Here is a 13197-nt window from a genome sequence, read left to right on the forward strand (position 1 = left end):
CGGGAGGCAGGCCTCTCTGAGGCCATGGCTGGTGTCTCCCCCATTAGACTGGGAGCTTCTTGAGGATAAGGACCATCTCCCCCATCAGCTGGGGGCTCCTTGAAGGTGGCTGCCACGTCCCCCCCCCCCCCAAGACTGGAAGGACACTGAGACTAAAGACTTTACCTCCCGCCCTCAGACTGGGAGCTTACTGAGACAAGAGGCTGCGTCTGCCCTGTTAGACTGAAGGCTGGCTTGGGGGGCCAGGGCTGTGCCTCCTCTCCTGGCCGGGGCTGCTTCTCCGCCACTCCCACGGCTGCCCTAGGGTGAGCTCACCACTCTCAGCCCCAGTTACCATCTCTGGGCTCCTGCACCCCAGTCTTCCTCCCGAGCCCCTAGACCCAGCCCGGTTCATTCTGCTCCCTCCATGAGCGCCTCTTATTCAGCCGAAACCTCTTCCTGCCTCGCTCCCTCTCTTTCCCAATATGGAGGTGAAGCTCCACCCTCCCGTAAGGCCAGAAACCTGGGAATCACTGACCCCTCCACTCTCTTGCCTCTCCCTTACCCAACATCTATTCTAAAGGCAGCAAATTTTCAGTATTCCCTCTGCTCTCAGAATGAAATCCCAACTCCCCAGTGACTGACAAGGCCCCACCAGACCTGTTCCGATGACCTGGAAGGGCATCCTACCTCTCACTTCAGGGTCTTTGCATATTCTAGTCTCTCTCCCTGAACATGCTTACCCTGACTAACTCCTTCAAGTCTTAGCCGAAATTTCCTTTTTCTCCAAGATTCTCTCCTTGGCCACCATGCCCCGGTCTATCCCTTCTCTGCCTCCTAGAGCTCCCTGTACTCCTATCACACACCCATTCAACTGGATCGTTCTTGTCTGATCATCTGTTCCCATGGTTGGATCACACACTCCAGGAGAGCACGGAGCCTAGCACAGTGCCTGACACAAATATGTGTTGGATGGATGGAGGGATGGAGGGTGGACAGAAAGAACAAAGAGTGAAAGGAACAAAGGAAGGATGGAAAAGAAAGAATGAAAGGATGGAAGGACAGGTGAAAGGAAGGAACAATGGAAGGAAGGAGGGAGGAGGAGGGAGGGAAGGAGAGAAGGAAGGGAGGGAGAAGGGAGGGGGAAGTAAAGGTGGATGGAAAGAAGGCTGGAAGGGTCAATGAATGGGAGGAAGGATGACGGGATGATGGGAGGGAGACAGAAGGATGGATGGAGGAATGCAAGAATGGACAGTTGGATGGACAGACAGATGGACGGACACAGAAACGGGTTGACCCCATCAGCACCCAACCCAGAGTTTTGCCCATGGTGGCAGGTGGGTAAAGTCCAACAGGGCACAGAAAACCAAGTCTCCCAAGACAGCCACCTGCTGTTCACCGTCACTCACCGATGAAGGGAATGGAAGCCAGAGAGTCGTCAGTAGTGGCCAAAGGGGCCACCTTTCTGCCCAGGCGTTCCCCTCGCCCACTGGCCTCTGGCTCTGGGGACTCGTCACCAAACCCAAGGTTCATCTGTCTGGAAGGGGGCAGCTGGACCTTGCGGCCCGTTGGAGGCTTCTGCCTCAGGACCACTTCGTCACGGCGATCCTCGGCGGGAGGCTCCAAGGCCCTGGTGCCAGGTTCTGGTCGGACAACTCTTGGTGGTTCAGAGGCCTCCGGTGGGAATGGTGCAGGGGACTGGGCCAAGTTGAAGGTGGGCAGCCCCCCAAAGGGCGAGTCCCGGAAGGAGAGGGCGTGCAGAAGTCCAGTCCGGCGCTGGAATGATGGGCTATAGCTCCGGTATCCGATATACCCAGCGTCATCCAGGCCCTGCAGGCCAGGCGGGGGTGGGGCCTGGGGCCCGGGCAGGTCCCTGGGTGGGCAGGCAGGGGTGCGGGCAGACGGACGCTGGGAAGCCCAGCCACAGCGCTCGAAGCGGGGCGACACCAGTGCCCCTGGCCCAAGCGCCTCGGCTGAGCGGGTGGCCCGGCTCAGGTAGTCGTCTGAGCGAGCGCGGAGCCGGCCCTCATGGCCCAGCTGGCTCAAGGCACCCTGGGAGGTGGAGCAGGGCCACGGGCGGTGGGCAGTCACATCCTCCAGCCGGTCCTGGGAGGCACTGCGGGCCCGGGGGGGCATGGCGGGGCACCGTCTCTCCCCCGCCCTGCGGGGTACTTGGTTCGACAGCCAGTGTGACAAGGCCTGCTGGCACTCCAGTCTGCTGGGGGGCACCCGGCTGCCAGGCTCCGGGAAGGCACGAAGCGTCCGGGGCTCCGAGGGGAGGTGGGGGAAGGCACCAGGGCTGGGGCGGGGCTGGCTCATCCCCAAGGAAGGGTTGTCCGGATGGGAGCGGGCAGTAGACGGGATGCGGGGCCCCGGGTCACTCCAGGCAGCAGGACTCCGGGGGTCACTGGGCAGTGCTGAGAGCGGCTCAGGCACCATAGTGGCCCAGGTAGAGACCCGGGCCGGCGGGGCGTAGGTCTTTCGGGGGTAGCAGATTGGGGGTGGCTCTGGGATGCTCCGGGCCTCTCCAGAATACGGCTTGTTCCCCTTCAGGTAGGCGTCCTGGGAGTAGGCCTGGCCAGGGACACAGAAGCAGGTAAGCAGGTCTGAACAGGCCTCACAGGGGAAGGCTACAGCAGCCCCTGGAGGTCAAGGTCTCCAGAGAAGGGGACTGAAGGGAGGGGACCAAGCAGGGGGAGTCCTGAGTGGGTGGGGGTGAGAGGGCATGCTCCAAAGAGAGTCGGAGGGGGGGGACAAAGAAATAAGAGGCCTTTGAGAGTCTTACACACACACACACACACACACTCTTTCTCTCTCTCTCTCTCTCTCACACTCACTTGAGAAAGAGCCAGGATTTTTCTAAGACTTATGACAAGGACTGCCTTTAGCCACAAACATTCCAACATCTGTTTTCTGGGGTCCTCCCCCGATGCTGGCCTCAGCTGCCTCCCTGCTTTCTTACGTCCAATGGTGCCCACAGACCCTCGGGTGGAGCTGGGAAACCTTACCAGAGACCAGTCAAGGTGGCAGACGACAGGGGAGGAAGCGGCCTAAGGGGTGTGTCCAGGGTGTGGTGGGCTGGGGGTGGGCAGGGGCTGGGAGAGCCCAGCTGTCCCTCCATCCCCTGGATGGGAAGCTGAGGGCCCGGCTCCTGGGCCACTGGGGTGAGGAGGAACTTGCTTCTCTGGGCCAGGCTTGGGGGAGGGGCCAGACTGGCTAAGGGGCCTTGGGCCACCTTCTGGCACCCCAGGCCTGGAATTTGGCGCTGGGAGCTGAGGCTGACGCTGCATTGCTGAGGAGTGACAGGGCCGGGGGCTGGGGGCCGGCGCCCAGGCCCAGCCAGAAAAGGAGGCGGCCCCCAGGGACAGCAGCCTTGTGGCCCTGGCCTAGCCTGGCCCATGATGGGCTGCCCGGGGGCCTATCTCAGGGTGAAGTATCGAAGAGGGAGGGTGAAACCAAACACACATACACACACATCACAAGGAGACACAGGAAAATACACACCCAGAGACACACTCACACACACATAGAGAAACACAATGAGACACACACACAGACAAATAACTACACCTCCAGTCCCAGGCACACACATCATGTGATGAGGACGAGCTAAACCACACCCCTACTCAGTCAGCCCGCTTCGGACCCACACGCCGGCCGGCCGGCCGGGAACACTCACGTACCTCTCCCTCCTGCCATCCTGCCGGCTCCCCGGACTCCCCACATCAGGGCAGTGGCGGCAGCATCCCGGCCCGCCTCCACCCTCCCCCCGCCCCCCGCTAAACCCCACTGATCACTGTGCCGGCCCTGGCCTCCGTCCCCCCAGGCTGCCCTCCCCGCGGCTGCCCTCGGGCCCCCACCGGCTCTCTCGCTGGCGGGAGGAGGAGGGAGGGGAAGATGGGTGTGGAGGGGCCTCGCCGCGTCGGCGGTGGCGTCAGCGGCTGCCGCGGCCCCATTGGCCTCCAGCATTGGCTCCCAACCACAGGAATGCCTGGGCCCCACCCTCTGGCCAGCCAGAGAGAGGGGGGCCAGCAGAGGCCCCCAGATGCTGACATCTGGGTCTGCCTGCCCACCCGAGCCTGGGCAGCAGAGCTCAAGGCTGCTGTCCCACCCTGCCCCCTCCGGCTGGAGAGAGCAACGCCCCAGGTCCCGCCCTGTCACACCCCATCCCCCCCAGCACACCGCCTGAGGGCGTACGGGCAGGGCCCTGGAGACTTGGGGAGGGCCGCCCACCCCTCTGGGCCCCCGCCCCTGCCTCCCCCTCCCCAGGAAGGGCAAGGGGACAATCGAGGTCACGGGCTGGAGGTTCCCAGAGGGGCATGGGGCCAAGCATGGCACTGTGATTACAGTGATTGTGAGAGCACATCCAGGGCAGAAGCCAGCACTGCAGCTCCCAGGACCTCCCAGGCTTGGCCCTAGGCCGTCTGGGGGGGGGGCGGGGGGGCGGGGCAGTGACCTCGGGGGCAAGCAAGTTGGCATCTGGCTGGCACCCAAGAGACCAGGAAACTGGGCACTGGGCAGAGAAGACTGCTCTGGACTTGGGGTCAGAGCTGGGGGCGAAACAGAGAGAGACAGCATGTGTGTGTGAGTGTGCGTGTGTGATGCGCACGGAGCGCGTGGCATAAACGGGTACACATGTGAGGGCAGGGTCCGCCGCGTGCAACGTCTGTGGTGCCTGCTCTGTGAGCGGTGGGTGAACGCCGAGTGCTAGCTGTGACAGAAAGGGCATTTGCACTCGCATCGTGATTGTGGAAGTCCGGGTTGCTGTGACACCGGTGAGCGCACGCGCCTGTGCTGGGATGGAGCAGGCTGCGCGATGTCTGTGGGCGTACGTGTTGTGACAACAGCAAACATCTGTGATGTCCTAAGTGTTCGTGTTGTGGCGATGAGAAGTCCAGGTGTATGTGGTGGGACACACTGCGGTGTTGTGTTGTTGGGATCTGAGATGCTGAGGAGTGTGTGGTGCGCTGTGACGTTTGTGGTCGTGGGTGTGGGGTAGTGGGTGCCTGTGTGTAGCACTGAGGGGTGGTGTGTATCGTGGTAAGTGCCTGGTATGGTGTGTCTGGCAGGTGGTGTACGTTATCACATACTGCAGTGTACGGTGTGCTAGTTGAAGGGTGGGCTGTGTGTGGCTGTGTATCTAGTGTTCTCTGCTTATGTATTGGGTGGTCCATGGTATGCAGTGTGAATGGGAGCACACGAAAGTGGGGTACTGTGTGTGTGTGTGTGTGTGTGTGGACACATCTATAGAAGACACGCTCACTCGAGGCCAGGCAGGGAGTGGTGTGGGGAACAGGTGTCTCACGGGAGCCACAGGAACGTGCCAGTCTGGCAGGGCCCACTGGGCCACGCTCCTTCCGAACACCCTGGCAGGAATCCTGCCGGCCAAGGCCAGCGCCTCCCCCTCCCCCAGCACAGCCCCGATTGAAGCAACCAGCAGCCCCAGCCCGGGACGGGCCTGGCATCCCCAGTTGGGCAATGCCGGGCTGGTGCTGCCCCCACACTCACTCCTCCGCCTCCCAGGGGGCCCGATGCAGGAGGGAGGCCCAAGGAGAAGGGCTGCATCCTGCCCCCAGCACCCAGGGTCCTCCACCTCAGACAGCAGGGCAGGACTCACCAGCTGGAGGATGTCCTCGTCCTTGGGCATGATGGAGAGCTCCAGGGTATCATCGCTACAGAGACAGGGCAGGGGGTCAGGCCAGGCTGAGGCAACAGGGTCTGGGAGAACAGGGATCCTGGTCGCCAGGGCACCACCAGGGCCAAGGGGGTGGGGTGAGTAGGGACTTGTGAGTGGGCTGGGGGCTCTCGTGGGAGAAGGGAGGCAGGGGCGCTCACCTATTCTGGATCAGAGCTATGACCTGGGAGTAGGTCTTCCCGATGACGCTCTCCCCATTCACCTTCACCAGCCGGTCTCCTGGGGACCAGGGACAGGGCCACAGGTGAGCAGGCCAAAGGGTGTCAATGGCCCTACCTGAGAACCCCTGTACCATGTAGGGATGACAGTGGGGGACAGGAGCCTCCCCAACACCTGGATCCCCAAATTCCATCCTAACCAGAGGGTAGGAAGAAGAGACCCAGAGCTGTGCGCTGAGCCATGAAACTGGGACAGCTCACCTGTTCGAAGCCCCGCCCTATGGGCAGGGCCATCCTCCTTCACATTCTTGACGAAGATGGTGTCCATGGGCTCCAGGCGGTGCCGGGGGGAGGGTCCTGGGGAGCATCAGCCAGGTTAGCTGGGGGTGGCTGCTGAAGGTCACACCCATGCACGCTACACACACAGGGGACACACACTCAGACAGTGATCGCACTCACACGGACACAAACACAGACCCACACATCCACAGGGACAGGGATGTACGGGATCAGACAACACACTGCTGGGAAAACGAAAACACACGGAGTCGCTCCCTAAATGGCTCCTGCGTCCCAGCACTGTGCTAGAAAGTAGACTACAGAGGATGGACAGACCTGGCCCTTGCCCTTCCCGAGCTCACGGTCTAGAGGGGCAGACAGACAGACATGCGCACGCGCGCGCGCACACACACACACACACACACACACAAGTCACAAGACAAAGGAAGGGTGCCATGAAAGCCCTGAAGATACACAGCAGGGAGGAAAACCCACACACACAGAGTGTCCACACCCAGACCCAAGGAGAGCCAAGCAAGACCCTGAGGCTCACAGAGACCCAGCACCTGCACCTCCCACCCCACTCCCTCCCCCAGGGTCAGGGCACTCCAAGCAGAGGCCTAAGGATCCCGGGACTGGCACTCGGCCCTTCATGACATCATGTTACACCCCAGCAATACTCCTCTGCTGCTAAGTGCTAACTGCTAACTGTTAACTGTCTCCACCAGAGAAACGGGCCTGCTCTAGGTCAGCTGGTTCCTCCCCCAGCACAGGCCTCTGCAATGGGGATTCGGGAAGACAGTGGCCCCATGGTTGCCCAGCAAAGGCCCCAGTGGCAGAGAAGGAAGTCTGCCTGTTCAAGGGGTTCTGTGTTGAATACCCCGGGAAGCCTGGGTTCCAGTAAGGAGCCGTTTGGGAGAGCAAGGGTGACAGCCAGGGGAGTTAGGCTCACATCTGAAAAGAGAAAGACCTCAGGGCCCCCGTCATGCCCCGAGAACCCCAGTGTCTCTATCCCCAAGGATAGCCCTTGATCAGCGGCGCACTACCTCCCGCCCCAAGGGCCCTGCAGGCCCTGCCTCTGCCTCCATCTAGGCTGGGAGTAACTCCAGGGCAGGGGCCAGGGCTTAGAAACCTATCTGCTCCCCAGAACGCCACCCCCAGCGCACAATGGACAGGCCCAGAGGAAGACAACTGTGAGAAAAGAAAGGGAGGACAGAGAGAGTGAGCAGAGGTTTCGAGCGGACACACAGGGAAGAGGCAAGACAGGGGCATCAGGCAAGGGTGGGGGGCGCAGCAGAATCCAGGCTGACCTGGGGGAGAGGGAGAGACACCAGTGGGAGGACCAGTCCCAGCTCAGCCCCAGCCCCTGGAGCCCAGCCCCCTGCCACTCCTCACCTCCTCCTCGGCCTCCATTCTCTTCCTCCTGCAGGGAACAGAGGTGGGTGTGGGCCCTCGGCAGCACAGGGGGAGGCCCAGCTCCACCTGGGAGGGCCCCTTCAAGCTCCCCCACCCAGCTGCCTCCCCTCTTATCATCTTTCAACTAGCCCAGCAGCCAGAGGGGGTGGGAGGGGTGTCCACGGGGAGGTCAAGTCCCAGGCAGCGTCCCCCGGTGACAGGAGCCCCCTCTCACGCCTGCCGATCCTGCTGCATCAACATCTCAGCCGTCCGAAAGGCCCCGATCCAATGGGGGACCCACGACCCCTTCCCTTGGGGAGCTCGAAGCCCAATGGGGGAGGGGCCAAACACACTCACACACAGACAGGACCCAGGCAGACACAGATAAGCAGGCATGACAAGTGCAAACAGTGGCTATCAGCTCTTAGAGCATGGGGAGGGAAGGCCTGATTAGAGCCCCTCTGGGAGGGGGTTTTAAGGCAAGTTTGACGCCGGCTGGGAGAAGGCATTCTGGGTGAGGTGAGTGGAGTGTGCTGGTACTTGGTGGCAGAAACAGGACTGGATCAACTGAGCTGAAGCAGAAGGAGTGTCAACACCAGCAAGTGACAGGAGTCAGACTAAAGCTTTCAGCTTTGAAAGGAGAGAAAGAGGGAGCCAGTGAAGGTTCTTGAGTGGGAGAGAGCAGATGTGAAAATACTTCTGGTGTCTAGGTGCAGGGCTAAGAAATGGAGTCGAGGAGACCCACAAGGAAGGTGTCTGGGGTCATCCTGGTGAGTGAGGGGGCGGGGCAGGGCACTGCATCTGGGGAGGAATCAGGAACAAGGGCAGGACAAAGTGAGAGAGACAGGCCAGGCCAGCAGGGTGTGGCATCTTCGAGTTGGACAGGACCTTTGGGGTCGTCTTGTCTAATCCTCTGTACAGATCATCCACTTCACAGATGACAGGGTGTGACTTGTCCAAGGCCACTCAGAGACAACAGAGGAGCCAGTGCTGGAACCCAGGACTCTTGGGCATCCCAGCCAGGACAGGAAGGCTGCTGGGCTCTGCTGGAGAGCAGTCCCTCTGGCCCTGCCCTCCCGTGCGGGGAGTGTGCCCGCTGATGTGAGCTGCCAGCACAGTGAGTGGGTCGCAGAGGCAGATGGGTGCCTTGAGGTGGGTGAGCTCCCTGTGGGCTCCCAGCCCTGGGCATGTTCTGGAAAGGGATGGAGCCCGTCCCTGGCTTGCCCTGCCCCAGGGTCTTCCAGCCCCCCATGTGAGCGAGGTCTCTCTGAGACAGGTCCACCACCCAGTCTAGACCACTCAGGCTGTGTCTGCAGGGTCACCCTCAGCAGGGCTCCCTGAGAGAAGGTGGAAGGGCCAGGAAGGAGGGACATTCTGGAGAAGGAGGGCTGGAAGGACTGGAGGGAGGTTCCAGGGAATTGGGAGGCTGGTGTCCTGGGGCATAAGGGGTGAGGCAGGGCCCCTCCCACACACCATCAGCCCCCACTTACAGCCAGTGCAAAGAGTTTATGCAGGGGCCCCAGACTCAGGGACAGGTGTGAGAGCTGCACAGCAACGTGTACACATGAAGCGTATACACAGACACGTGTCTAGATATACACGCATGCACGTACATGACTAGCATACCATGCACGCACGTGTGCATACAAAGAGACACGTGCAGGCACACAGACACAGGCAGAGAAATCCAATGCCTTGGTTCTCTGGCAGGTGGGACTAAGCTCCCCAAGGGAGAGTCCCCCAACAGCTGTGCAGGCCGGTCCCAGCCCTGGGGGAGGGGAGAAACAGGTTCACGGACTCCAGAATAAATCTTTCTCCCCTCCTGCTGGGAGAGAGGTGGGGGAAGGGAGCCGGCCCCTCCTCGGGAGCCCTAGTTCCTGCCTAGGCCCCCCTCATGTCCTCCTGTCACGGACCCCCACCCCCAGCCCACACCGTGGATTAGGCTGAGTAGCCCTGGTTCCTGGACTCAGAGAACTGGATGTTCATATGAGGGTTGGAAGGGCCCTCAGGGGTCAAATAGATCCATGCCCTCAGGAGATGGCAGGAGAAATGCTGCCCAGAGAGGGTGAGCCCACCCAACATTCACCGTGAGTTAGGAGTTGTGCCAGGACTGGAACCCAGGTCTCCAGCCCATCCCAGGGCTCTTTCCAGGCCCAAATCTGAGGCCAGCATGGGCCTGGGGCGCTCTGGGAGGGGTCCCGGAGGACAGACTCCCGGAGAGCTCAGGCTAGGTAGAGGCAACTAACCCAGCTCAGAAGTGGCCACTGGACAAGGGGTGCCCGGAAGCCCATCTCTCTGAGAAGCTGTTCACCTCCCAGAGGCTGAGAGTTGGGGGGGGCATCCCGGCTCCCCCACCTCTAGCTCCTTGCCCCAAGCCAGCCACAGCCCCTTCTCCTGAGAAGACTGAGCCCAGAGCGGGAGGCGGCTTGTCTACGATCACCCCACACAGATGACCCAGCCAGGGCTGCCCCTGCCTCTCGGTGACCCTCTTGTCCAGGCCACCAAAGCACCGGAGAGGGGACAGCACAAAGGAATCCCCCCTGAAAGCTCCCTCAGGCCAGGCCGGCAGGGGCACAGGACGTGTACCTTCAGGCTACAGTGCACGGCGGACTCAGGCGGGTACACGATGAAGTGGCGCAGGGTGAAGCCAAAGCCGTCCTGGAGGCTTTTGTGCAGCCGCAGTGTCCTCGGGCCCTGCCAGGGGAGGGGGCGCCCGGGAAAGCACCCATCTCTTGGGCCCAGTGGCAGCTGTGGGAGCACAGGGAGCCAGGGTGAGACGCCAGTCTGCACACTGCCTCCTGCAGCCCAGAGGACCTGGGGGGCTGCCAGGTGCACAGACCCTCTTGTGCCCTGACCGAACCCCTGCTCTCCCCTTCCTCCTTCCCTTCCCCCCTCATCAGCCCAACAGCTTCTTCCTTCTTTCTTTCCTCAATCCCCTCACAACACCTTGTGAGCAGGGAAATAACAGTGCAGCGAGCCACGTGTCCATTCAATTCGGTTCGGCCAACGTTCACTGACTCTGGACACACAGCCTTCCGGCCTGGGAAGTGTCTGCCGCTGTCTGAGCTCATCCCCGCCTGCTGCCCAATCTCACACATGCACACACGCACACCTATGCAGACACAGACCCATCCATACACACTCATGCAGACAGGACACATCCCAAACACCCAGACAAGCACACTCATGTGCAAAGGTGCACAGACACACCGATGAGCACATACATGCTCACTCAGGTAGACACACGCACACAGCACACACAGGCGCAAAGAGACTGACACACACGTGCATCCTTCAGGAGCAGCAGCAGGAACAGGTGGGGGACGACGAACCACAAGGGAGCGGACTGGACATCAGAGAGTCCACTGACGGGACTGAGGCTCGGAGCCCAGCCCAGAGGCCTGGCTGGTTCACCGGAACTGAGTGGAGAACCGGGTGGGGGGGGGGAGGGGAGACACTCCGCTGCCCTCTGGCCGCCGCACCGGAATACTTGGGACTCCCCAAGATGACAGGGCAGAGGGTGTCTGAAGACAAGGGTTTGGGGGCACATGGGTCTGTTTCTGAGGCAAGAGGGAGAAGAGGAGGATGGTGCCTGAGAGGGGGCTCCCTTCAAGTGCCCTGCTCGGACACAGAGGGAAAGTGGGTGACAGGAAGGTGTCAGAGAGATGGGTACACAGGGAGGCAGACGGCAGGCTGGAGGACATGGGAGCCACGGACAGGCTGCCTAGTGAAAAGCCAGGAGGGCTCCCTCGGGGGCTCTTTAACCCCTGACCTCGGGCAGCCTAACCTACCTGGTGCCCCTAACCCAAACCCCTCAAAGGGCAAGAAGCCCCTCCCCCACCCTCAACAGTCCTCACCCCCTCATTCCTCCTTGGCACCAGGCAGGAGCCTTCAGCTGCGGGAAGACAGGCGCGGCTGGGTGCAGAGGGAAGACCATCGGTTTCGGGGTGAGGGGCTCCCACTTCACTACGAAGTTCCCCTGGCTTCCCCAGCTCGAATCCGCCACTCAAATGTACTGGTACTGAGAAGTCCCTGCATCCACCCTCCTGCTCACACATCCGGCAGAAAGAGCAGGTCCTGTGCCCAGCCCTAAGCTAGGGATTTCTGCGTGGGGTGGGAGGCTGGGCTGCATGAGGCGGGAGGTTTGGGGAGGGGATATCCTCAAATCTCAGTAGATTAAAGAAAAACGTAACAGAGGCAATAGGCTTACTTGGTACGGTCCCAGAGGACACAGCCAGGTGGAAGATACGAGGAGGCCGGGTGAAGCTCTGGGCCAGGGAGACCACTCTATAATCACACACTTCTGCAAAGCTACCCGGATGAGGCTGTGAGTTCTCTGTCCTCACAAGGGTCCAAGCAAAAGCTGGACAACCCCCACCCAGGAGGCCTTAGGAGGACTTAGCTGGGATTCTGGCATCGGGCAGGAGGCCCAGTGATGGCCCCTCAGCTCCTTCCACTTGTGGCTATAGTCTGGCTATAGTCCTAGACCCATGGGGGTCTGAGGAGCCCAGAGGAGAAAATTCTCTGGGAATTCTGCTGAGGTCTGAAATCCCCTGGATTTCCTATCTCTACAGACCTGGCAAGGAACTGATCAGGGAGGGAAGAGGGCCTCAGGGGACCCTCCACTGCTCCCTCCTACCAAAACCCCTGCTCTTCCCCAGTGTGGGGTGCCTCCCCTGCATGCCCTCCACCCGGGCTCTGGGCTGAGGCTGTTCACAGGGCCTATTGTTTGCTGGTGTCCTGGATTAAGGTTTAAGCCACCAGCTGCCCCAGTGACGAGAAGTGGCTGGGACAGGTCCCCGCACGTCCCCCACCTTTCCCCCAGCACACATCCTGACTGGAGCTGCCAGCTGCCTGGGGGTGCCACTCCTGGGGGCGGCTGGGGCGGTTAGAGGAGGGGCCTGTAATCCAGGGCAGTGGGCATGCCTTTCTCTCTCAGGTCCTCTCCTCACCCAGGCACCACTGGTGCCCCCTCCCTAAGCTCTACCTCTGCCTTTCCTCTTTTCCTTCCTTCCACTGCTCCTTCCCCCATCCCTGCCAATGAGGTTCCTGAGAATGTCAGTGTGGTAATCCCCCACCACAGCTACCACACCCCTGCCTGAAGAGGAGACACTGAGGCCCCCATCAGTGGCCAGATTTCGCCGCTCTCCTGTGGGAAGCTCTTCCTTAGTTTTAACCTCAGTCCTTCATTCTGTTATACATGCATGTTTCCTCTCCTCTCCTCCCCTCCAACCTGGGACAATACTGGGTCTTGCTCTCATCTTGAAGGGGAGGGAGGTGACAGATGCAGAAACAGAGAAGGGAGCAGCAATGGAAGGTGATTAGATTGGGAAGAGGTACAGTTCACACACATCCCCAACTCTGCTGTCTGAGGTAGGCACAGAGACAAGGGGAAGGAGAGCGAGAGGCTCAGAAGACATAGGGAAATCACTGATTAATGCTCCCAGGCCCAGATCTATTTCCAAACACTCCCACTCTCATGTCAGGAAAGAAAGAGACATCTAGAAATACAACTGATGGTGGGAGAAGGGCAGGTGACCCCAGGGCCACAAATTAGACAGAACTGGACACATGGTGGGTTGGCAACACCAGGAACTAGAACCCAGGAGTCCTGCTCCTCCCCTCCCCCAGAAGCATAAAGAGGTCATTGCAGGGAGTGCAGCTTTCATGCTGGGCATGGCGCCCACTGTG

General features: G+C 60.8%; 1 protein-coding gene across 6 annotated transcripts in view; it reads right to left on the reverse strand.

The window, feature by feature from the left end:
• ARHGAP23 (Rho GTPase activating protein 23) overlaps positions 1-13197 on the reverse strand; it is an 81423-nt gene that overhangs the window by 37774 nt on the left and 30452 nt on the right. For 5 of the 6 annotated variants that reach the window (XM_049702703.1, XM_004282701.3, XM_049702702.1 and 2 more), the window contains exons 2-7: positions 10093-10254; positions 7507-7534; positions 6094-6189; positions 5815-5893; positions 5597-5651; positions 1389-2553 (exon numbers count right to left, since the gene is read on the reverse strand). In XM_049702703.1, coding sequence (XP_049558660.1) covers positions 1389-2553; positions 5597-5651; positions 5815-5893; positions 6094-6189; positions 7507-7534; positions 10093-10254 — 1585 coding nt within the window. Of the gene's footprint in view, positions 1-1388; positions 2554-5596; positions 5652-5814; positions 5894-6093; positions 6190-7506; positions 7535-10092; positions 10255-10452; positions 10597-13197 lie in introns of those variants that run through there. The other variant, XM_033410859.2, reaches the window with a different exon arrangement.

This window comes from Orcinus orca, chromosome 19 (genome assembly GCF_937001465.1).
Source record: "Orcinus orca chromosome 19, mOrcOrc1.1, whole genome shotgun sequence".
In the NCBI taxonomy this organism is placed as follows: domain Eukaryota; kingdom Metazoa; phylum Chordata; class Mammalia; order Artiodactyla; family Delphinidae; genus Orcinus; species Orcinus orca.